General features: G+C 38.2%; 3 protein-coding genes across 3 annotated transcripts in view; 1 reads left to right on the top strand and 2 right to left on the bottom strand.

Moving 5' to 3' along the window:
- LOC126378105 (uncharacterized) overlaps positions 1-5441 on the bottom strand; it is a 10856-nt gene extending 5415 nt beyond the window's left edge. The window contains exons 1-4 of the mRNA XM_050026275.1: positions 4924-5441; positions 2628-2727; positions 950-1556; positions 32-212 (exon numbers count right to left, since the gene is read on the bottom strand). Coding sequence (XP_049882232.1) covers positions 32-212; positions 950-1556; positions 2628-2727; positions 4924-5275 — 1240 coding nt within the window. The 5' untranslated portion in view covers positions 5276-5441. The remainder of the gene's footprint in view (positions 1-31; positions 213-949; positions 1557-2627; positions 2728-4923) is intronic.
- A 1033-nt stretch (positions 5442-6474) lies between these two features.
- Positions 6475-13142, bottom strand: LOC126378094 (tubulin-specific chaperone E). Its single transcript, XM_050026259.1, has 7 exons — positions 12713-13142; positions 11818-11924; positions 10432-10611; positions 9460-9871; positions 8411-8542; positions 7744-7900; positions 6475-7368 (listed from the first exon to the last, which is right to left on the bottom strand). Exons 1-7 carry the CDS (start codon positions 13058-13060, stop codon positions 7052-7054), a joined length of 1653 nt encoding a protein of 550 aa, XP_049882216.1. The 5' UTR covers positions 13061-13142; the 3' UTR covers positions 6475-7051.
- Positions 13143-13709: 567 nt separating this feature from the next.
- LOC126378077 (protein enabled) overlaps positions 13710-26242 on the top strand; it is a 77936-nt gene continuing 65403 nt past the window's right edge. The window contains exon 1 of the mRNA XM_050026220.1: positions 13710-14020. Within this exon, the coding sequence (XP_049882177.1) occupies positions 14016-14020 (5 nt within the window). The 5' untranslated portion in view covers positions 13710-14015. The remainder of the gene's footprint in view (positions 14021-26242) is intronic.

The raw sequence follows: 26242 nt of genomic DNA, 5'->3' as shown, positions 1-26242 counted from the left end.
CCATTCACAACACCCTGTATATTAAACTTACTCCGTTCAGTGAGCACAATCTCCCTGTGCAGTTGCGAGAGTTGCACGTCAGTGACTAGCGTGCGGTGGTGTTTCTCCCCACCGTCCCAGGTTCGATTCCCGTCGCCGAGGTACATGGTGAGGTCGCCGTCAGCCTTCATGTCTTCTTCTTGGAGAGACGTGTTCTTACTTGCTGGTTCAGGCTGGGAGACAAAGTATTGTTAGTATTAAAATATACAGTGTTAGTGACATCGTAACGACAACTGAGGGATGATTCAAACCATGAGTATTGATATCAAGTGGAAATTTCCGTCGCAAAAGTATAGAATACTCTCTCTGTGTATTTAAGAACTGTGCTCTTGTCGGTGGAGTAATCACCTCCATTTTCATTACTCCATAGATAGGGCGTCTAGAACGGTGGTTGCCCCAATCGCCTTCCGTTCCGCAGTACACCGACCAATTTCTCAATCGGTGATGTTCTGCTAATCTCCACTAGCTACCCACTACGTTCTGCTAATCCTGTCGCTGTTTTGTCGGGGACTGCTTATTTTTATATTCGCAGATAACCATCATATCTGATGGCCGTTCCACTATCCGCCACCTGTGGACTCCGTAGATGGCCTACAGCTCAGCTCAGCTCGTAGGGTAGGGTAGGGGGGGTAGTAGGGTAGGGTGAGCTGTAGGCTGTTTATTAATAAATAAACTAATCTCAGCTTCGAGACTGCCCTCAAGATCATGTCAATGTGACAGTTCTGATATAAAAACAGAGACTTGAGCATGATCTTGAGGGCAGTCTCAGCTGAGATTCGTTTATTAATACGTTTTTTTTTTGACGTGAATTATTGTAGATTTGCCGCAGATGGCATTAACTACTTGGCCGGACAAATGGGGAGCGCTGAAGGCTCTCACCCGGTAGTTTATTAATACCACCCTTACTTACTTTAAAATGATTCTTCTTGAAAGTCGGACTGGACTGCGGTCTGTTCTTAAAATCGATGTGTTGATTCCCGCTCTTACTTCTGGCAATCGGCGACAGTTTCCTGAACTCATTCCTTGGTTCCAACTCTATCCGAACTGTCTCTGTGGTAGAGCTATTCGACCGACCGAATAGAGGCGACAGTTTCGGCTTGGCACTGGTATTATCTGACTCTTCAGCGCTTTCTATGGTCATCGTGGAGTCGACGCTATTGGCATTCCGCATTGGTTTGACGACTATTAAGCCGTGTTCTAAATCTTTCTCTCTGTCTGTGGGTGGGGGCTCGTAATTCGGGTTTTCAAAGCCGGTTTGAGTCGCCATGTCGTCGCTTAGGGCTGTGAAGGTCTGCGATGCTCGGTTCAAGGCCTTGCTGAGCATCCTCTTGCGACGCTCTAAGTCAGCGTGTTTGTCTGTTTGGACGCGTAAATTTATGTCGCCGTAGCGTTTGGCGATGTAGTTCAGGAGCCAGTGGTAGCCTTTGCGCAGGCCAGGGTCGATCTTCGGCTTTTTTTTAGGTTTCGGCTGGAGGTCTTCCGCTGCGTACGACTCGACTAGCGTCGGGCAACGATACCTGTGCAAATAATACGATTTAGTAAAGACTATTTTGTTTATTAATTTTAATTGTAGATGCAACAGTATTGTGCCGTGTCAGGGGCTTTTGGCGGCTGGGGTGACACCAGGGTCAACATGCGCCACGTGATAAAATTTTATCACGGTCATTTTATCGATTCTGACAATAGAATTATGTCGTTTTCTCGATTGTTACTAATATGTGAGCCGAAATAAATCATGTCGTTCTGTCAAAATACGAAAAAAATCACGTGGCACGCATGGTAAGGAATAAAACAAACTTGTACATTTCGACGAAATTTATTGAATCAATAGATAATTTTATCACGTAGCCCTGCAGGGATAATGAGATCGGTCATTGGTCTTACAACCCACACAAGATAAAATTGTACTCAGGAGATTGATTGGCTTCAATCTGAGAATTGAATGATTCAGGAGAATTCAAATTCAAAAATAAATAATCTTTATTAATTTATATAGTAGGTAACATAGTTATACTTTGAATCGTCAATTTTTACATAACGAACGTCTCATCTGCCTAAAACTACTGCAGCTTCTCACAACCTGTATAGCCGGGGAAAAGAAGCTGCAAGAAAAACCTCGGCACAGGGCCCTAGACGTTCTTTAACAAAAAAATAAACACGAAAACACAATGTGACAAAAAGGGAATATGCTTTTATAGACTCCTTAGCGGCTTACGGCCTAAACTAAAGTAAGACCCAGAGGGGGTGAGGTAGGCTGGATATGAATCGGTGCGGGGATGAGAGTTGCCATTCTGTAGCAATAGGCTAGTTTCCAACTAGTCAAATCAGTTACTTTTTACATCAAAACACGAAATTACTATGGAATTTGTATGAAAAAGCACACTGTGACGTCATAAAAAAACGTGATACATTGTCGGATTTATTATTACGTTTTTCTTGATTAAAATTCATAAATAAGTTAAATAAAAAAAAAAAAATGTTTTCCGTTAGTTTTAGATCTGTCTTTAGTTAGGAATCAGAATTTCATAATTTATCTTGAACCTAGTACACGACCCAATTATCTTTTGTATTTTAGTGAACTGTCTTACCTGTTTACTAATGGTTCTATGTTGAGTTTCTCCACCACATCGATATCATCAAGAGCACCAGATTTGTCTTGTTTATTCGCAAGTATTAGTACAGGTTTACCTGGGGAAAATGACACTAACATTAGACTATACCCTATTTAAACTATGTTTACTATAATGAACTAATATAGTACCTAAGTCCAAATTTAATGTAATTTTAATTTTATTTAATGAAACATATCATTATTATTTTAAATAAATATGTTTATGTGTAGAATGATGAATGATAAAGCTATGGAATTATGTAAGTAATGACTATTATGGATTTCTGAAATAAATATTTTTCTGTTTTTTTTTAACATAGCATTTTTACAAAGACAGAGATAGAGTATATCGCCTAGTGCAAGAAGGAAGAGGAGGGATAGAAATGATATAATCTCTTTCGCACTAAAAGTTTTCAGTAAGTTGTATACTTTTAGTAAGGATATCTCTCATCTCTTTCGCACCAGGCGATGTATTATACTAGTATCTCTGTCGTCAGTGGTGGCTCTAGCAACATATATTATTTAGGTGATGCGAGACCTGTGTGGCACAATGGCACCCCTCAACCCCTTAAAATACATTTTTTTTTCGTTTAGTTTACAGCCGATAAATTATCTATTTAAACCTTTTTAAAATGTTGTTTATGGTATGAGTTGTGGCCGCAATCTAATCCGATGAAGTTAGTTTGCGGCCAGTGTGGACCAGTCTTGGTAGATTTTGGCGCCCCCCCCTATTTCGGCGCCCTCGGTATTTCGGCAGTCCCGGTATTTCGGCGCCCCCGGTATTTCGGCGCCCCCGGTATTTCGGCACCTGTAACTGCCCTAGGGCCGCCACTGTCTGTGCTGTATGAAAGAGATATTATCAACTATCATGTTGATGATAGTTGTTATAAAATTCGGTGAAACTCGGGTACTTAGTTCAGTGTTGCTGTGACTACCCCGATTGGCCATATTGTCGTCTCTTCTTCTATCGTGTGGATTGTGAGGTGGATTACCAACCCCATCAACCCTGGTGTCAGGGTTACTATTGTCGTGACCTTATGTTTTTCTTTTCGAATTCCTAGGTATTCAAATATATTTTGTTATAGTACTGTTTATGAGCCATAAATAGAATGCATTTTATTCTATGTGGTGCAGTGTTAAACATTTAACTATTGTAAACGTGAAGTTGTGATAACAGGTAACTGAAGGTTATGGGTTGAATCACACTACTAGCACATTACTTTGATAAGGAAATCGATTAAATATGGTTCCAGTTAAAACGTACATACATCATACATAAACTCACACCTATTTCTCAATGGGGTAAGCAGTGATTATGGAACTCCATTTGCGTCGATCCTGATACAGTATTTTGTCTTGTTTTAAATGAAGAATGTAGAACTTACAGCTATGCACATTATAACATTTAGTTAAGACATAATTAAACAAACTAATGTGTAAGCTAATTACAGGAATAATACAAGTTAAGTAAATCAAACATTTAAAATAAAAATATTTGCAAAACTAAAGGGCCATGAAATGTTATCTGTGACCTTGCTGGCTAGTTGTAAACTTTATAAATCATTCAGTGCATAATTTTCTTTGGCTATCATTTCATTTCTTGTTACCTGATCAATTAAAAAAATATATATTTAGTCACACAAAGAGAAGCACTACTTGTGACTTAGCCACCAATTTCTTCCAGGCAACTTCAGGAAACATATGTACCTACCAAATCGGTTTGAATTTAAAAAAGAACCAATAAAATCAAGTTAGTAACTTCAGATGTACAGGCTCCAATAGCTACTTTGGTGGCATCCCTAACAAAGCCAGGTTCATGTAGCAACTAAGGTGCAAGTCACACAGGTGGAGCGCGCGCGCATAGTGTGTGCGTCTAACTCTCACTCTCATATTCTTCATAATTGTTAAATATTATGTACAGTAGACATTATAAAAAAGGGCTTATCTCTCAGAGAGATCTCTTCAGCTAACTCTGAATGGCTGCATGGCTTCAGTATCTAGCGCCCAGCGATACGTTGGCGGCGCGACCATAGCGCGCACGTGGCGTGCCGACAAGCCTTATCAATGTATCTACTTGCATTCATAGAGAAGAATGAGATGCAAGACAGTTTAGAAATCCCTAAATATCTAGAATAGATGCGGTGCACCGACGACAACGGCGCGGGAACCGTGCCACCCGCGTGCTCTTTTTGTGTGCCTCGCGCCTAAGTTTTATCTCATTTGTCTACGTTTACAGCGAAATTACGTTACCATGACAATAAATCCTTACTCACCTGATATTTTGTCGTGCGATAACACCTCTTCAAGCACCGCTTTGCACTCATCAAGCCGTGAAAAATCACTCGAGTCGATAACAAATATTACCCCGTGTACCTCACTGTAGTATTGTGGCCAAATCTGACGGAACTCCGGCCCTCCTCCTAAATCGTATATCGTCACAGGGGTGTCCTTGTGCACCAGATTCACAGCCTTGAAACCAACTGTCGGTAAAACTTTGTCATCTCTTTCTCCAGCCAAATTGTTCACTGTCTTCGTTTTCCCCGCATTGTCCAAACCAATCAGTATCAAAACTATATGCCGACGCAAATTCCGTCGCCGGAACACACTCGCCCAACAATTACCCATAATTAGCACCGCTTATAACACTAAACAAATAATAAAAACACTTTTCACGAGAAATCACCACGAGCAACTTTGAATTTCTCGCCAGAGGCCATTTGTAAACAGTTTTTTTTTGTTGACATTTCGGTTACCAATGGCGATCGAGTGCATGTGGCCAGTGTTTTATTGGTCTGTTGTCGTTTACACATTTTTTGACATTTATTACCGGTTTTTTTTTATAAAACAAATATTTACATTCTATATCTATTTCTACCAAAATAATTTAAAAGATAATCCCGCCAAAAACTTTATAGCATAGTATTAACGATAGCGTTAATCGTAAGAATTATTAATAAATGAAGAAACAATGTTCCCTTCAAGGTCAAGCTACAGGTGTTTCTTTTCTTATGATAATCCAAAAGGTCACAGATGCCCCATAGTCGTAATAATTAAACAAACAATCAATGTTATTTTATACAACGTCATTTCACCTTGACTTGCAAATAAAATTCCTTCTATTGTATTTAGTAGCTACAGCTACAATCGATTCGAAGTTCAGATGGATATGATGAATTGTTACAGAGGCGAGTGAGATGATCAGGGAGGATAAAAAGGCCACAGTGCATTCATTTCTTTTAAAAAAGGTATATTGCTATTTTATTTTAAAATCTACATAGATATTGCGCAATCGGGTCAATTATACAGGAATTAAAAATCTTCCGCCTGAATGTTTTTTGGTATGACTGTGTGTTAAAAATATTAAAAGATAATTGATATTTACGTACATAAGAGTTTGTACTGAATGTTTTAGGAGCAAAATACTATTCGATCCTGACAAAAAATAAATTTGGTGAGGGCGACACATAAGAGCTTTAAATTGGCAACGACGACTTGATATTCGCCCCGATTCTTACGGACACTCTATATTTTAAGTTATACCTGCCATTTTATTACCCGCCGCAAAGGAAAGGGACGGATAATTGACAACTGTTACTTTTAAAATAAATGAATGAATAGTCCCGGCGAATAAAATAGGTATCTCGCTGACAAGCAACCCGTTTGACGTGAGCTGTCGGCTTAATTCTGTCGGGGTACTTGCCAATATACTTTTGGGAGAGGGCTTTTTAAATTTCTATTTAATACAATGCGTCGCAAGGGTAATTTGCAAGTTATATAATCAAATTAATTTATTGCATTTTATTATAAAAAAATAACCAAACCGGTAAAAATACATAATGGACATTTATTTCAGGAAAATAATATTCGCAATAAATACAGGTACAATTTCGACATAAAGTTATTTATATACAAAGCTCAATACTGTGACGTGACGTCTTCTAAATAAATAAAAAATGCCGCCAATAAAATATAGAGGTTTAAAAATAACCTCTAATATTTAGTATTAGGTTTCGGAAAGTACTATTTTCACAATGCATAGCCCCGTAGATATCTTTAGATATAAAAATTAGTTTAAATGGCATAACAGGGCTGATAATGTATATATTACAATTATCATCAAGACCAAATATAGCAGAGGAAGGCATAAGTTTTCATACATTTTTTATATAACATTTTTACAGACTTTGAACTATGTTTTTTTAGCATCTGTAGCATTAAATCATTTCGGAATTTGCATTAGAAAGTTCAATCCGTCCCATCGGTGTAATAATAATAAGTATATAATTATTAATTGCAATAAATAATTGATTATTAATTTGTCAAAAAGAAAAATCACTTTAAAAAATGATTTAAAATTACGTACTTTCCGAACGACCTTGGAGTTGCCAATTAATAAAATAATTATCTGAATTTTGCAACAATTACATCGTTATTTTTGACAGAGAAAAATGCCAAATCTTTCATGTTATTGTCTAGTATTATTTCAGCACCTTGCATTTGATCGTCGAGGAGATATAACGTTGGTGGTCCGTTGTACACGCCTTTTGAAAATAACCTTTGAGCCAGTGTGACCAGTTTTTGTACAGACATTGTGGATGGGAACTTTTTCTTGTATGATTTGCCGGTTTCGTCGCGCAGTGTTATTTCTAGCAGCTGGGATGTGAGGGTCATGGATTTCGGTCGTTTGACGAGGAGGCTGTCGTCGGGAATGCCATATCCTGCAAACAATAAAAAAATGAGTTACAATATTGACTTAAACGGCCTCTGTGGTCCAGTGATTGAGCGTTGGACTCACGGACCGGAGGCCCCGGGTTCCCGGTGGGGACACATCACAAAAATCACTTTGTGATCCCTAGTTTGGTTAGGACATTATAGGCTGATCACCTGATTGTCCGAAAGTAAGATGATCTGTGCTTCGGAAGGCACGTTAGCCGTTGGTCCCGGTTACTACTTACTGATGTAAGTTAGTAGTCGTTACATGAGCCATGTCAGGGGCCTTTGGCAGTTCAATAATTTAGTTGATGGGGGCTGGTATTCCACCTCACAACCCACACAATAAGAAGATCGTGAGGTTATGTTATGTTGGTACTTACTGAGAATGAGTTCATTGAACCGACAGTGTTCAACATGGAATGCCAGCCTGGCGGGCGGGTCGGCCTGCGCTAGCTTCCACTCGGCTCCGTACCGTTTCAAGTAGTCGTATTCTGCGCCGCGACGAAGTTCCCGGGTTATCGTTGAGCCGTTCAGTTCCTGGAAGTCATAAATTACACAACTTATTTAAGAATGTTGGCACCCTTGCTATACATATACGTTTCGGCTACAATAGATGGCGTAAGTGTAGATCTCTAGAACTTTTTGCCTCTACTTGAAGGTCTAGGGAATCTACAAACAATAAAAAATATTATAAACTCGTCATATTTTCTCCAGGTTTACTCTGGGTCTGAAGTTATTGACAACTTCCTATTTAAATGTTCTTTTCATAAATTATTATTAGAAATTACATATTATGTATAGCTGGGGAGAAGAAGCTGTAAGAAAAACCTCGGCACAGGGCCCTAGACATTCTTTTAAAAAAATAAACATAAAATATATACAATTGAGTCATTTAGCTGCCTAATATCAGTTCTCAGACAGTTAATCCCATCCCATATCTTCTAAATAATCACTAACTTTATAATAACCTTTTTTATAAAGTTTCTGTTTGTCAGAACGAAGGACAGATAGATTATTGTCGATATAAAAGAAGAACAACCCACTTACCATTAGCGTGCCAATCTTCGCGATAACAAGCTGTGACCCGGTGTCGTAATCCTCAGTGTTTTGTATCGGGTTCTTGAGGAAGTATAGCTTCTTGAGCCCGTTCAGTTTGTCCAGTTCGCTGAGAGATCGCCACTGAAATAAACAGGGATTCATTTTCAGGCTATGGTTTAACGGCTGTATGGATTATGTTCCCTTTGCCTGTTGGAAGAACATAATAACAAAAAAATATATTGTTATGTAATGTTATTGTTGTGTGTCGCTTCTCACGCGGACTTGAGCCAGCCCCAACAGTATCCTGAAGACGTTATGTGATAGGTGGGACTCCCCCCTTCTTAGGTGGGAGCATCCACCTATTGTTGACGACAGGTCGACATGGCAATCGGGCCATGAAGTGAGCCGCGGAGGCGGGGTCGCCCCGCACACCCGCACAGTCCCCGCGGCGTCTTAGTCTTAGTGTCGCACGAGTCCGTATCGACCGCGTTTATCGATTATAATCTCGCTCACATAATTTATTGAATTAGAAATTAACATTAACACAAAAGAAAAACAATGGATTTAAAAGAAATCTAATCTAAATATTTATGGTCAATCAAAATTATAAATATTAATAAGAAATTATTGAAAACTAAGAATAATATTTTAGAAATAAAATTAACGTTAGATGATTCAGATGAATAAATATTAACTTATATGAAAACGTGGTATTATTTTATTCACATTTTGTTACATACATAATAAAAATATATCGATATTGAAAACGTCACGTCACTAGAGAATTGCCATGTCGACCTGTCGTCTACTATACATAGGTGGATGGAGCTTCACACCCTATAAGTTTGTATTTATGAGCGCCCGAATAATGTCTTACTAACACTAGTTTATAAGTCGTTTGTATACTAACATTCTATGGTCTTTGTCCAAAATAAACGATTTTTTTTAAATAAACCACAACCTGTCTAATACAACTTCCTAAACTGAACAGCGCCATCTATGTGATTTTTATAGAACGTAAGCTGGAAAGTCCCTCATTAAAAAAAAAACATACTCACATCGTTAATCTTATTCCTGTTCAAAAACAAAACTTCCAAATTTTCAAAGACATCAACTTTTTCGTTTCCTTCATCGTTGAACCTTATTTTTTCAATCTGGCAATCATTTAGGCTTAGCACTTTTAAATTTTTCAGTCTTCCCAAGTTCAATATTTCGTACCACGACTCTATGGGGTTGCCATCTAATCTCAGTGTTGTCAGCGAACTTAATGTGTCATATGGCGGGGTTATAGTTTTAATTCGGTTGTAGGCGGCAATGACTTCGTTGACATTCGGCCAGAGGTGTGATAGCGCCAGAATGTCTGCCCATTCGTAGTCGCAGTGAGAAATGTTCAGTTTTTCAAGGTTCATGAAATTCTTGGAGAGCTGGATTAAGGTTTCCTCTGGTATATCGATCGCCATGCGGTTTTTGCTGTAAAAATAAAGAACATGTGTAAAAACGGAAAATAGTTACCTAACTACGGGCAGACAACCGTGCGTTTTTCTTCAAAGCTAATTTAATACTGCGAGCGAGTGATAGCTAAGCCAGTCTAAGACAATTCATTCTGATGAATTCAATCCCACTTTCCTTTTTGACTGATGTACGAATTTAAAAGTAAAAAAAAACAGCTAGTGTCTTTACTATCAGAAACATAAACAGCCTATATACATCTCACTGCTGGGCACAGCCCTCCCCTCAATCAACCAGAGGGGGTATGGAGCATATTCCACGACACTACTCTACTGAGGGTTGGTGGAGGTATTTTTCGGCTAATAGCCGGGACCAACGGCTTAACGAGCCCTCCGAAGCACGGAACCATCTTACTTTTTCGGACAATCAGGTGATTCAAGCCTGCAATGCCATTACCAAACAAAGGGCAGTCTCACAAACTGATTTGGACAACATCCCCATCGGGAATCTTACTAGTAAAGAGTTTTTAAAACAAGAACATTTCCACTTTGAGAACAGCACAACGCTGCCCACAATAGTACCTGACGTCAAGCTCCCGGAGGTCAGGCAGCTGTGCGGACAACTGGATGATTTCCCGCCAGTTGGAGAACAGGTTCAGCGAGACATCCAGGCTGCGTACGTGGGGGCACAGCGCTGACACGTCGCCGGCCTTCGCCACGTTCTGGTCGTGCACGCAAACCTCCAGAAGACGGTCGAATTTTCTAGTACATTTGGATTTTTATTAACGCCTTCTTCTAACATCCATATATAAATGGTAAAGCATGTAATAAACACAAAATCTTCATTTGATGATGCCTTTTATTGCATGATTTTAAAATTTAAATGCACAGTCATTATTCTTTGTAAGAAATTTTACCTTTTTTTTATCTTAAATTATTCGGTAAAATAAAAGTTAGAAGAAAAGACAGAGTGAGACTGACCGATATAAGGAAAAAGACGAAGGTCAAAGACATAACAGAACACATAAGAAAAATCAAATGGCGTTGGACTGGACATATGATGCGAGAAAAAATTGAGAAATGGACGAAAGACGTAACCGAATGGTACCCCAGATACGGAACAAGAAAGGGAGGAAGACCAATTAAGAGATGGGAAGAAGAGATAAAAAATACAGCAGGAAATATGTGGAGAAGTCTGGCGAGAGACAGGGATAAGTGGAAAGAGCTGGAGGAGGCCTTTGTCAAAAGACAAATGGACGAAGAGCATAATTAAACACATCTTTTTTTCTTTTTAATATTATGAATAAGCTAAAAAAAAAAAAAAAATTGTTACAATAAGTCCATAATAAAGGCTATATCTATCTATCTATCTATCTATCTAAATTATTCGGTATAAATTGTTACACAACTTGTTATTGTAATTAAAATGTTATAGCTTATATACACATTTACTAAAGACGAATGTTTCTACATAAAAAATGATATTAATATCAGACATTATGTTATATGAAAATTGTAGACACACAATTGCATACATAACTCACACCCATAACTGGATTGTGTACTACGTTCAAGACAGATTATGAAATTCTGATTACTATTTAGTAATTTTCTATTTCTATTTACAATTTAGTAATCAGAATTTGAATTTGTATTTAAAGACAGATCTAAAACTAACAGAAACATTATCTTTTTTCTATTTAACTTATTTGTGAATTTTAATCAAGAAAACCATAATAATATATCAGACATTTTATAATTTTTTCTATGACGCCATAGTGTGCTTTTTCATACAAATTCCATAGTAATTTTGTGTTTTGATGTTTAGTAAAAAGTAACTGATTTGACTAGTTGGAAACTAGCCTATTGCTGGGGTGGGCAGAGTCACAAGTTATGACAACTTGCAGCGACTGTTGACATGAAGTCTTAAGATGGATATCACGAATGTGATGTTTTTAAAAAACTTACTGTTTCTGATGTATCTTCTCAAAGCCCACCATCTCGATGAAGGGGGCTCCCATCTCACGCTTCCACTCGTTGATCACCGTCCTGCGGTGAGCGGCTACTGTCTCATCCTGAAATAAGTTAATATATTATTATATTTTTATCTTATTATCAAATTGAAAATAAAATTATCTTATGATAATTACAAGAATAATTTGGGCTGGTTATTCCTTCGTGGTTCAGAAGGTCAGAGGCAGTCTCTTTTGTAAAAAACCAGTCCTGACAAATCTTCAGGTTAGGTAAGCGGATCCTGTGAAAACGGGATAATGACAAGAATGATGATGATGACAAGAATAATTTAAAAAAGATGACAAAATGATTTATCGGAAATCGTTTTTAATGTATAATCATGGACCAAGGAAAACACATTGAAAAACTAGGTTTTGTTAGTTATACTCTGTTAGATAAACTTATAAGTTTATCAAATATATAAATATATTTTTTCTGTCCCTTATACAAGTACCTATCCATAAACAGCTTAAATAAACAGTGGAAGCCTATACCCAGTAAAAATCCCAGGACTGGGTACAGGCTTCCTTTCAATAAACTAGAGGGGGACAATAGACTTATAAATAAATAAATAATTTTGATAAATACAATGAGAGCATCTATATTACTTATTATTATTATCTTATTATTATCACAAATACCAAAGAGCAGATGATAAGTAGAATAACACATAAAAAGAAACAAATCTAAAAGCGACAACATGACTACCACCCACATAAACACAAACCACCTTGAAAGCCTCAATTAGTGTGGGAGTGTATATGACCTAATTAAATAAACTTTAGGTTCTTTTTAAAGGCACAGGTCGCCTTTTAAAATGGTCTAAAATATTTAAAAAGCATAAAATTACCTCTCGGTCTCCGTAATAGCGTCGAATAGCATCAGCACAAGTCTTGAAAGGACCAATCTTGTTTGGTCGAATAAATGACCCTGCGCCTGGTTTAGAGGTCTTGAAGTATTGTACATCGTCCACAGATCCATCGTGCTTCCCTCTCGTCGGATTGTCCCATTCCACCCCGTACCAAACACCTTTATATCCCTGAACTTCCCCTATATACTTCACGGTACCAAAATCATCACCACACTTGATGCGACTTCCGATATGGACCTGGAACTCGCTATCCTCCGTACCATTATGACTTTCCATGGTACCGTTGCAAAATTTTGGTATTAAATTTACAGGCATAGCGCCCACCATCCTTTTTGGTGTTTCGAAAAAGGAATTGTTTATGAAAAGAAAAACAGGCTGATTTTTGTCAAAGAAAGCTGTAGAACTGTCAAATGTCAAGATTTTTATAAAAATAATGAAGATGTTGCCATTTTTCGAAAGGCTATCGAAAAGTTTTAAAATATTTTCTGCAAGAATAACTTATTATAAACGTTAAAAGCAGTATCACATTATTCTAAAGATTTTTAAATTATCACTGAAATTATAGAAAAAAATTAGGAACGTTTTATATTGTGAATAATTAAATATGACCTTTTCATTGTTACCATAATAAAATTGTACTGAGTCATTTTATTAGTCATCGAATGATAAAGATACTGCTATTGCACGAGAGATGGCGCAAACATTTTGTTTTTTTTTTTTTGGTGATATAGTTACAGCTATTCGCCGCTAGATGACTAGAGGTGTTTCATTTTTCAAAAGGACGACAAACTTCCTGTTAGGTGATTGGTCGCTGACAGGGAGTGTGTATTACTCGACCAAATATAGGAGTGGCGCTAAATAAGGGCGAAAATGCTTAAGGTTGTTCCGATTCACGGGAGGTATGCTGACGCAAGTGCGTTGTCCGCTGAACATTGCTTCAAAACTATTTTGCAAAAAGCGTAGAAGTGAGCGTACAAATTCTATTCGGACCGACGGGAAGTTATGATCGCCGGTTCAATGATCCATTTATTTTAATTCGTCCGTCGTATCCGCACGGTGCTAGCGTTCTCTCGCTCACCGCTTTCCGAAATCGGGAAACGGGAGGTGAAAAAGTGTTTTTTGACAAAAATGGCTACCCGAAAAGCGCCAGACGTGAACGCCAGTCGATAATACGGAAATGTTAACTTGTGTCTGTGACATAATGCTGTTTATAAGTGAACAATTGTTTAGTTATGTGCAATAGTGCATACGGATTGATCTCGACAAAGGATTCAGCATCAAAATGAGGTATGTATAACGCAAAGTTCATCGCACTATCGAGCTTTAGTTAGCAAAACAAATAAATAATTACTTCGATCATTTTAAGAGAGGAGTTATTTATAAAACGGGAATATTTACTGTGTTTATAAAGCCGAAATTTTGTGTTAGGGCGCTGTTTTTTCATGAAATAGCGTTTGAACGTAAACACTACACAACTGTCATGTTGTTCATCGATTAGTTTATTAGGATGTTAATTATACATTTTTATGAATGAGACTGTGTTTCTAGTCATTAAAAACGTACAACTACCAGATTTTACTACTTAAAATAAGCCGGAATAAAAACAACACGCCTTTGCAATATTGATTTTTTACGAGAACATTTGGCCCCACACGGTGGGGATTTTGTGTTATTTTCGGCACAAACCCCACCGTAACACCCTAAAAATGCCCATTAGATGTGACCTTGGTCGCTGTGGCGTCTAAATTTGTATTGCAAACCATTAATTTGGGGGTAAATATCGTCGGACAGTTCCGCATTTATTACATATCTTTGAAATGGGGTGAAGGGGCGAACCCTTATAGGAGTAAGTTTAATATCATTAGTGCATATGACTAATAAACGCCGCCCCTACTCGTTATTCCAATTTTCAGTATTAAATTTCACAAATATTCGAGAAATTCGAACGAATTTGTCGCGATTATTCATAGATTAAATTTATCAGTGTTGAGTAATTAGTATTTTGTATAAGGTAGTAGGTATATGATAATATTATATGATGTTGACATTGTGATGAGCTCACTATTGCTGTGAGGTTTCACATAACATTTCTGTGCTATTTCTAAATACCTACCTACCTACTTAACATATTGAAATTGAACTCACTCTACGCATACCTAAGTATCTCTTGCTGAAATTCTATGATTACCTATGTACCTACCTACTATAAATTATAGACTACAGTGGGTAGTTACATTACCATTTAAAAAAAGGATGTTTATTTTTATATATCCTGTCTTAAACAATCAATTGATTAAATTTTATGTATCAGTTCAGTTCATCATTATTATTATAATGTTTCTGATTCTCTGTCTCTCACCACTTACATAGGTATATATTATTCATTGCAGTGAAATATCAACTTTTATCTTTTTTTAGGATTCCAAACCTTAAAAGGAAAATTTTTGATAGAGCACTCCATTTAAAAAAAGAATAGGGTGCTCAAATCTTTATCATATGTTGTAGAAATAAGTAAAAATGCACCTTAAAAAAAATACTGTAGCCTTTTTCTCTATAGTAACCCCGACACCAGGGTTGCTAAGGTTGGTCATCTACTTTGCAGCGGTCACAACCTCATTCAGCATAGTTTAACAGTAAAAATGACAAGTCAAGGACTATTAACTTAGTGCATAAAATAATAGCTAAACAGAATTCTTATTACCTATCTGTGGTATAAAATAACTAGCTTAAACAAACAACTAGCTTTTTCCCGTGGCTTCACTAGCATTAAATTCGAGGTAAGTCGGTTCCCCTTGCCATAGGTATGTTCCTACCAATTTTTTAGCTTTCTACCTTGAAAATTGGGGAATAATCCATACAAACTTTGATCGCCCATTTTAGGGAAGTGAGGGTTAGAAAGAGGTAAAAAGTAGCCTATGTCACGCATCATCCCTTCACTTAAAACATCACGTCAAATTGTCGCTCCGTTTTGCCGTGAAAGGCGGACAGACAAACAGATACACAAATACAAGACAGACACAGAAGTATGGATTATCATAAATTGCATAACCTCATAAGGCTCTGATGTCCAGAAACAATAGTTAAACAATGGGATTTGGATTATAAAAGGCATCTGGGCCTTACAGCCATAATATGCTTGTGTAGAGTGAATGAATTTGAATTATCATTCATAATTATGCATTTATTCAAAACCAAAGGAGGCTAAGATGATTCTGTACTGCAATGGTCTATTGTGGACCGTATTAGTTTAATTTATTCATTGTTAATGTGATAATAAATAAAGAAAAAAAATAATATAATGCAGTAGGCCACCCTTTATTCAAAAAAAGAATTGTATTTTTTTTTAATACCCACTCAATAATGTGCATTGAAAACAACCTTAACTCATCCACACCTGGCCTATACAACAGGTTTTCTTCCATTAATTATTGGCACAGGAAATTTTTTATACAGCCTCACATCTGTCTTTTTAACTTTAAGGCTTCTGTGTGTAAATATATTTCATGGGTTGCGCTGTGCGAAATGTTAAACAGTTTACATTATAGTCCACATGTGGTAAATTTTACGTGTTTATGGTACGAAATTTCGTGTAAACATTATGGAGAATATGAATTCATTTAGTAATCGCGGATATACTGGGTAACCTTGGAAGCCAACTGATGGAGCGTATTAAAATGCGTCTATTGGAAACCTAGCATCGGGACAAACTCCGCCCCGCACCAATTCGTATTGAACGTCTACCCTCCCTTACTTTAACACGTTCACTGTGTATGAACCACATTCGTTTTTCACAGGGTCCCCTTACCTAACCTGAAGATATGACAGGTCCGATTTTGTACATACGCGACTGCCTGTCTGACCCTCCAACCCGCGATAGCAAAACCAGCCCAATACAGGTTAGGTCACATACCTCCGAAAATGCATTTCTCGGGAATGTGGGTTTCCTCACGATGTGTTCCTTCACCACGCACGTGATAATCATTTATGATCCAAACATGAATTCGAAAACAAATTCGACAATCATTGGTTTAGGCCTGTGCTGGATTCGAACCTGCGACCTCAAAGTGAGAGACAAGCGTTTTACCAACTGGGCTACCATGGCTTAATATGTGTATGAACCACGTATGAGGCAATGCAGCTAATACGTGCAATGTGCATGTCCCATATGTGGGGCACATATTTTCTTGTCATGTGTGTCTATCTATGTCCGTTAATTCCAATGTGTTTATCGAAAAATAACATTGAACGTGAGGGGTTGGTATCTAAGGGTGGTATTAATAAACTAATCTAAGCTGAGACTGCCCTCAAGATTCTCTTTTATTTGTTTCATCAAATGTTCTCCTAGGTCTACCCTATCCTCTCTAAAAGACTAAAAACACAATTTATGTATCACACAATTTTGTTGCATTTCCCAGTTAAACACAAAATTGAGCTAGTGAATATGTAAATTGTTAATTGTCACTAATTGTCATATGTCTGTATGTAAATTCGTTAGAAGGGGAAGTGTAATGTAAATACCACACCACAGTGCATTTGAGGTCGGAGTAATTATAGTTTAATTTGAACTTGACATATGATGGACAGTACAACTGGGTGGGTGAATGTGCTCAATTCACTTTCTAGAGGTCGCGAGATATGTCTCTGGTTATACAAATGGCTAGGCCGTGTCGCCATTTACCTAACACCAGGTTCGGTTGCAGTCAAAAGAATCCCAACAAAAACATTTTCATGTAAAAATGTTCCCAAGACGAGATCATATCGATCACCATCATCATCATCAGCCCATTAACGTCCCCACTGCTGGGGCACGGGCCTTCCCTATGAATGGATAGGGAGATCGGGCCTTAAACCACCACGCGGGCCCAGTGCGGATTGATGGTTATTAACGACTGCTAATGCCACCGGGACCAACGGCTTAACGTGCCTTCCGAAGCACGAAGGAGCTCGAGATGAAAACTTTTTTTTTGTGGTTACCCATCCTATGACCGGCCTTTGCGAAAGTTGCTTAACTTCAACAATCGCAGACCGAGCGCGTTTACCGCTGCGCCACTGAGCTCCTCTATCGCTCACAATGTCAAAAAGTCATCAGATCTTATGTAGCGCTAAGTTTCTAACTCTACACGTCCTAATTATACAAACTATAAGTTCACAAACTCTACACGTTAAGCAAAATATGGGGCTTGGACGTTTCGCTACCATCACATGAACTTTAGGTGAAAAAATTATTTCGCTATCGCCACCATAGGTAACAATTTATAAGGTACTTAAGGTACGGTGTGGTGGTGTGGTGTGTGGTAGCAGTGGTAACAGATGTATATAAGTTGTTTATGTTATGTAAATGTGGGTAAGTGGCTGTGTGTGAGGTCAGACAGGCAGTCGCTTCTGTAAAAAACCGGACCTGTCAAATCTTCAGGTTAGGTAAGCGGACCCTGTGAGAAACGGGATAATGCTAGGGGGATGATGATGTACATTTTTGTATTTAGTGGTCTATTTCGGTAAATAGGTGTCGTTAGCTGTGGATACTTGGTCAGGACCCCATACCGTCCCCGCCGGCGTGGTCGACGACTTCCCTCAATCAGCGCTTATCGCTATCGACTCACTAGGGTCGATTAATTCTTTCAAATATTTTTTCCTCTCAGACGTCGCCCTGAGCCGAGGTTCGCGCCCAACTGGACACCATCAGGCCTGTTGTCTTAAACGTTGTACCGGGAGAGCCATAAGTCACGTCAAAAAAAAAGGTGGATATTTGGGCCAAATTGCATACAAGTTTGATCGATCTCCTTTATTATATTCTTACGCTTTTAATTCTACTAAAGCCTTGACACAGTTGAGTAACAGTTAATGAATGTAACTGATATACGTACTGTACCTTCTATTACAAGTAGTTGCTACTAAATGTTACGTGGGTTTCGTCAGAGTTGTTAAACATGGTTAGAGAGCAATACAGTTAGTAGGTACAGTCATGAGCAATATAATGTACCCTCTTTAGGACTCTGTCGAACTAACATATTTGACATTTAGTGAGACTTGTAGTTCAACTTGTCAAAAAAGTTAATGTGACATGGTACCAAAGTGTATACATATTAATGCTCGTGACCGTACCTAATGATAATCAAGAGTGCAACTTACTTCAATAATTACTTTCCTAAATAATGGAGCTGTTTTGAGCAGACACCTCCTAATTTTTATTTTACTTCACTTTGAGGTTGCAGGTTCGAATCCAGCATGTTTCGAATCCAAATTGTCGAATTTGTTTTCGAATTCATGTTTGGAACATAAATGATTATCACGTGCTCAGCGGTGAAGGAAAACATCGTGATGAAAACCACATTTCCGAGAAATGCATTTTCGGAGGTATGTTACATAACCTGTATTGGGCTAGTTTTCCCTTCGCAGGTTGGAAGGTCAGACAGGCAGTCGCTTCTGTAAAAAACCGGACCAGTTAAATCTTCAGGTTAGGTAAGCGGACCCTGTGAAAATTGTGATAATACAATTAATATTACATTTTATGTTACAAAACATAAACATACCATCACGCCTGTACCCCCAATGGGGTTGGGTGAGGTCTTTAGCATACAATGAAAGGCCAAATCAAATCAAATTCACCTAAGAAAGCAATATTGCTATTTGACATTTATTTATGACAATATTGCTTTTTCGATGTGGCATTTTTAACCCCCCTGTATGTATAAATGAAAAAAAAACAAGAGTACCATCATTACGCAATCTACCATCAGGGATCCCACGGGAGCCTCCATATTACCAACGTGATGGTGTGAATGTGGTCGCCACCAGATAACTTTGAGATAACCGACTGCCGCGAATTACGTGGACAGGCAATTTTAAAACTATTACCCGTGATGGGTTGGGTGCGCGGAATAGAAGAAAGAAGTTGGAAACGCCCTAACGCGTATTTTGTATGAGTTCCTCTGTCGCCGGTTCTACCCCACTCTCTTTTACTACTACTCCTGCAAACAGATAACTACGATAGCTCGCTACAATTGTATCGTTACTGTTAAATTAATTAACATCAAATATATAATAAATAATGTATATAATTCATTTTATAAATAATAATATTTAAATTAATTCATTTCATATAATCTGCATAATTATAAGTAAAAAAATATCAAAACGTTTTTATGTTAATGGTAACACTATAAAATAAGTTTTTGGATGTTGCCTGTATTTTTTTTCTTCTTCTCAACTTACTGCATAATGGCTGTAATTTGTTAAACTTAATTTTAAAATACAGTCCATTTATAATTTACACCAGCTTTTTATTTCTACAGTTACTTTTCATAAGGTACTGCAAACAAAAGTTTTTTTTGTTTTTGATAAATAGTTGATTACTCTCTTATTACTCCTGTAAACAGATAACTATGATAGCTCTCCTGCTTCTCAAATTCCATAGCCACTTTACCAGCAATGTATATTTTATATGATAGGTTGCATTTATATTTTTTTACGATCTACTCTGAACCGGCGTGCGTGTATGAAACGATTGATGAATGAGGAGGAAGCAAGAGAAGTGTGTCAGGATCGAAGCAAATGGAATTCTGTAGTCTCTGCTTACACCGGTGGGAAATAGGCGTGAGTTTATGTATGTATGTATGTAATTTTATCGTTACTTATCGTAACTGCATACAAAAGTATTTTTTGATAGCCGATCGATACTAAGGTTTTTAGCTTTCGTGTAATAAGGAGGGGTCTCCTTGCATGATAGTCGATATTTGCTTTTTTTTTGTTTAATATCATATAATATCGTGGAGTTGCGTGCGCCGTAAAGTTTGCGGACGAGTGGAGTGCAAAGTTGAAGTATGAACTATTTGATCATACTTGTATGGCGCGCGTTTCGCGCTCACTTGGTCGTTGCAACTTCTTTCTGCTATTCCGTGGTTGGGTGAAATGAGAGTCATTTACTCAACGTAATTATCATGGATAAACTTGTTGAAGGTCAATGTAACATTTTTGAATTTACGTCATTTCGCAAGGTGTTATGGCTGAGGCGAAGAAATGACATGAAACTGTAACAGCGTCACATCTTTTAAATCAATGAGGGTATACTTTACAAGTTATTTAATAACTAGAGGAACACATTCAATACTAGACATTTTTATCATTTAGGTAGTCATTAATCTTATAATACACGAAGTAAGCATCGTCTTTTACATAAAGTAAGCTTCACATGGGCTTTAAATTTATTTTCTGACAAATTAAAAATATTATCTGGTACTGATGTCTAACACAGTTGGCTCGACCACTATAGACGGCGATACGGCTCACTATCTATCACGTTGGTCTAACAGAAAGCTCGGTGAGGTGTGAGTACTTAGGTCATCTTGCGATGTTTGTACCTGTACGGTGCGGTATCGGGATTCGAAACGGCGCTCCCCGTTTGAGAAGCAAGCCGTTGGCCCACAGGACCTTAGTGGCTATTTTATTTATTTATTAAATCTTAATACTAATAAATGAACAGCCATGGTGTAGTGATTAGAGCGCTAGGCTCACGATCTGGAGGTCCGGGTTCGATTCCCGATGGAGACATGGTCGAAATCACTTTTTGAGACTGTCCTTTGTTTAGTAAGGACTTTTCAGGCTTGAATCACCTGATTGTCTGATAAAGTAAGATGATTCTGTGCTTCGTAGGGCACGTTAAGCTGTTGGTCCCGGCTATTAGCCGTAAAAACACCTTCACCAACCCGCAGTGGAGCAGCGTGGTGGAGTATGCTCCATATCCCCTCCGGTTGATTGAGGGGAGGCCTGTGCCCAGCAGTGGGACGTATATAGGCTGTTTATGACTAAAAATACAACTTCTCAATGCCCTGCAAAACTGTTCTTAAATAGTTTGTCTGCAGGAAAGAGTCTCTACTAATAATATGAACTTTATCTAATAGTAATTTGTAAGTAGGAGCACAGTGAATGTATCACATTATTTAAAAATAATAATTAAACAATTAATAACATAAATCAGCTAGGAGGAAAAAGGTTTTGTTTAAGTACATACAACATACATAAACAGCCTAAATACGTCCCACTGCAGGGGCAGGCGTTTGTTTAAGTATTTTTTTATATTTACTATTATTTGGTTCTATTATTATTATTTTTATTAGCCTATATGATCCCACTGCTGAGCAAAGGCCTCCCCCATATAGACGGATGTAAATCGACCTAACTAGGTGTTAGATTAACATCTTAACAGGACGCTCCAGTTAGTACTGCATAACTGATGCATGACTGCATCTAGTGGAATGCACCTGCTAACTGACTGTGTACCTACCAATGACATATCATAACATAAGCACGATGATATCCCAGTTTATAAGTTTGAATTAATGTTTAGAATTGATATGATGTTTAACGTATTAACGTAAAATGTTTAAAAGGTTTTTTTTCCAGGATTTTGCCCGGTTAATGGCAATAGGTTCGCCCCCTATTAGACATAGCTGGTGAAGAGTAGGTGTGTATACTATTATATACACCTCTGTCTACCCCTTCGGGGATACAGGCGTGATGCTATGTTGTTGTTGTTGCTATATATCCCAGCTGGGGACCTTTTGACGTGACTTGCAATACAATACACACAAATATACTTTATTGCACCAAAATAAAAATAAATAATTACAAAAGACCCTTAACTAGGTAGACTAGGTACATGGCAAGTGACGGCCTTATCGCTCAAATTGATTTCTTCCAGACAACCATAAGGCGAAAGATTGCACACTTATTGTGACTTAGTGTAGATTTGACGCAAATGACATACATGTAACTGCTTGGCCGAAAAAAATTGCCAATGACAATAACATAATTAAGCTACTCAGAACCTTAGAGTGAAAGGACTTGCTAAAAAGTTTAATGTTACGAAAAAAATATAGTACGATCTACTCTGAACCGGTGTGCGTGTATGAAACGATTGATGAATGTGGATGGAAGCAAGAGAAGTGCGCACCGCGTTAGTTTTGACACGGTCATTTTATCGATTCTAACGATATAATTATGTTGTTTTGTCGATTTGTGCTAATATGTGAAAGCAAATAAGTCATGTCGTTTTGTTAGAATACGAACAAAATCACATAGCACGCTTGTTAGGGAAAAACAAACTTATCGATTTCGACAAAATGTATTGAATCGATCGATAATTTTATCACATTGTGCATGTTAGCCCTGGTGTTACCACCTTAATAATAATTATTTATAAAATATAACTTTAGTTGGTGTTGCCAACATCTATAATAGACTTAAAAAGAACATACATAGATAAACTCACGCATATTTTCCATGTATTGAATCAAAATGTATTGAATCGATCGATAATTTTATCACATTGTGCATGTTAGCCCTAAAGGACCTGTTCAATAGCATCAAAGTTCCTGTCTAGAACTAGACCATAGTACAATGAACTGACTAATCAATGACTGCGGATATGTCACACCCATTCAAATTCACGATCGGATATCAGCCAAAATATGACTGTGGTGATTGTTTAGTTTTATATGGCGGAACCTTAGGTAGGAGACCTAATGCTAAGTTTGAATGACGTTCCATTCTTTAGGTTTAAATGATTTAATTCCGGTTGTTTCAAATTACTGAAATTCATCATTAATTTCCCCAGCATTATCCTGTTTTGCACAGGGTCCGCTTACCTAACCTGAAGATTTGACAGGTCCGGTTTTTTTCCAGTAGCGACTGCCAGTCTGACCTCCAAACCCGCGCAAGGAAAACCAATCCAATACAGTTTAGGTCACATACCTCCGAAAATGCATTTCTCGGGAATGTGGGTTTCCTCACGATGTTTTCTTTCACCGCTAAGCATGTGATAATCATTTATGATCCAAACATGAATTCAAAACAAATTCGACAATCATTGGTTTAGGCCTGTGCTGGCTTCGAACCTGCGACCTCAAAGTGAGAGGCAAGCGTTCTACCAACTACGCTACCACGGCTCAAATTACTGAAATTATTGTAAGCAAATAAAATGATCATATACGGGTTCCGTTTTTCTTTTTTTATCTAGGGAAATCTTTGATCTTTGGCTTAGCCTATAGAGCCCCACTGCTGAGCAAAGATCTCCCCTTTCCCCTGGAATTTGTATCAAGAAGCACACTGTGACGTCATAGAAAACCGTGACAAAATATCGGACTTATTATTATTAAGAAAATGTTTTTCGTTAGTTGTAGATCTGTCTTTATTTAGTAATCAGAATTTCATAATTTATCGTGCACCAGCCAGGATGATGTGCCTCAAATAGTTCACAACATCACAGTACTACCATCTATAGACCCTCTTTGAGGTCAAACGGAAGATCGTATCGCAAAAGAAAGCTGTTTAACCGACCACTATCACAAAAGGTAAAAAAACCAGTCACGAACGCATTGTCTGATGAGTAAAGATGCAGTTATTATGAAGCCAACTCCAAACTCCAAGAGGCAAAAATGCCTTGGAGTTTGGAGTTTTGAACCCGCAGTGGAGCAGCGTGGTGGCCTATGCTCTAGTTGCTCCGGTTGATTGAGGGGAGACCCAGCAGTGGGACATAATATAGGCTGTTTATGTTATGTACTCTTTTGGCTTACATAACACATAATTACAGGGTGTTAGTGATAGTAAATGATACTGAGACTGTACTGAGACATGGTACAGACGGCAGCGTAACTTGTTAAACTTTACCGCCATTTTGGTAAGGGGCCGTCCATTAATCATGTGATGTTTTTTTTTGGCATTTTTTTAACCCCCCCCCCCCCCTTGGTGATACATGGCGAGGTTCAAGACTACCCCCCCCCCCTATCCTATATCACGTGTATTTTTAGTACCTACCAAATTAATTGCACGAAACGCCGCTTTTCGGTTCAGTATCGCGCGTTTGCCGAAAAAATAAATACTCGTGATATATTACTACACCCCCCTCCCCCCTTATGATATTTCGTGATTTTTTCATGGACCCCTCCCCCCCTCTCGAGCCTCGCATGATTAATGGGCGGCCCCTAAAGTTAACAAGAAGCTTGTTGTTGACTGTACCCACAAAAGTTACATTAGCGGGACGTTTAGCACCAATGGTAATTCTTTTCGCCACCGTTCAATGCTTGCAATTAAGCTTGGTTTAAGTTATAAGTGAAAGCTGATAGAGTTAAAAGTCATCAACAAAAATGTCGCGGCAACATTTGGTAAACAAAATAAACACCATTAACATAACATAAACAGCCTATATACGTCCCACTGCTGGGCACAGGCCTCCTCTCAATCAACCGGAGAGGGTATGGAGAATACTCCACCACGCTGCTCCACTGCGGGTGTTTTTACGGCTAACAGCCGGGACCAACTGCTTAACACGCCCTCCGAACCACGGAATAATTTTACTTTTTCGAACAATCAGTCGATTCAAGCACTTGTCCTTACCAAACAAAGGATAGTCTCAGAAAGCAGCCTCCGTGGTCTAGTGGTTATAGCGTTAGGCTTACGATCTGAAGGTCCGGGTTCGTTTCCCGATTGGGACATTGTCGAAATCACTATGTGAGTCAAAAGTGTAATAAATAATTCTTTCGCTAGCTCTCATGCGCTACACCACTCATTTACAGTTAGGAGCCCTGACCACTATATGATTTAATAGTTTAATACAGCCATCCGCTTGACAATATGTGCCATCATTTACTCATATTACGCGACCAAATGAGATGTACTCGACTGTGGTTTTTATGCTAACGTTTGGAAGCCTTTTTCAACTGGTTGGATAATGATGATTTGACGTTTTTGATTATGCGGTTGGTGCAATGAGGTGTAATTCGGAATAGTAAGTAGTAGTAGTGAGGTGTAAATCATAGAATAAGGAATCTCTCTCTTCTTCTATCGTGTGGATTGTGAGGTGAATTATCAACCCCATCAACCCTGGTGTCAGGATTATTACTGAGCCGCCATAGGCCCACTACTTAGTTAAGAGTCTTTTTTTTTTGTAATTATTTTGGTGCAATAAAGTGTATTGTATTGTAGGCTCCTGACATGACTCATGTAACGACTACGTACTTACATCAGTAAGTAATAACCGGGACCAACGGCTTAACGTGCCTTCCGAAGCACGGATCTTTTTACTTTTTGGACAATCAGGTGATCAGCCTGTAATGTCCTAACCAAACTAGGGATCACAAAGTGATTTTTGTGATTTGTCCCCACCGGGATTCGAACCCGGGACCTGCGGATCGTGAGCACTACGCTCAACCACTGGACCACGGCGGCTGTTAGAATAAGGAATAATACTAATTACTACGTATACAACGGCAACTCTCCGCTCCCCACCAGCGGCTGAGGTAGGTTTACCTCTCCCCCCTCGGTCTTACTTTAGTCTTCAATCGCATGCGCGTCGTCACACACACAGATGCGCGTGTTACTGCACTTCCAACTGCACAACTAGTTTATCTTATAACCGTAGACAGTAATCATCGTTATCTGTTTTCATACATACATACATACATAAACTCACGCCTATTTCCCACCGGGGTAAGCAGAGACTATAGAATTCCATTT

This window comes from Pectinophora gossypiella, chromosome 25 (genome assembly GCF_024362695.1).
Source record: "Pectinophora gossypiella chromosome 25, ilPecGoss1.1, whole genome shotgun sequence".
NCBI lineage: Eukaryota > Metazoa > Arthropoda > Insecta > Lepidoptera > Gelechiidae > Pectinophora > Pectinophora gossypiella.
Note: the sequence above shows the minus strand (reverse complement) of the source record. Positions and strands in the feature narration are given on the sequence as shown.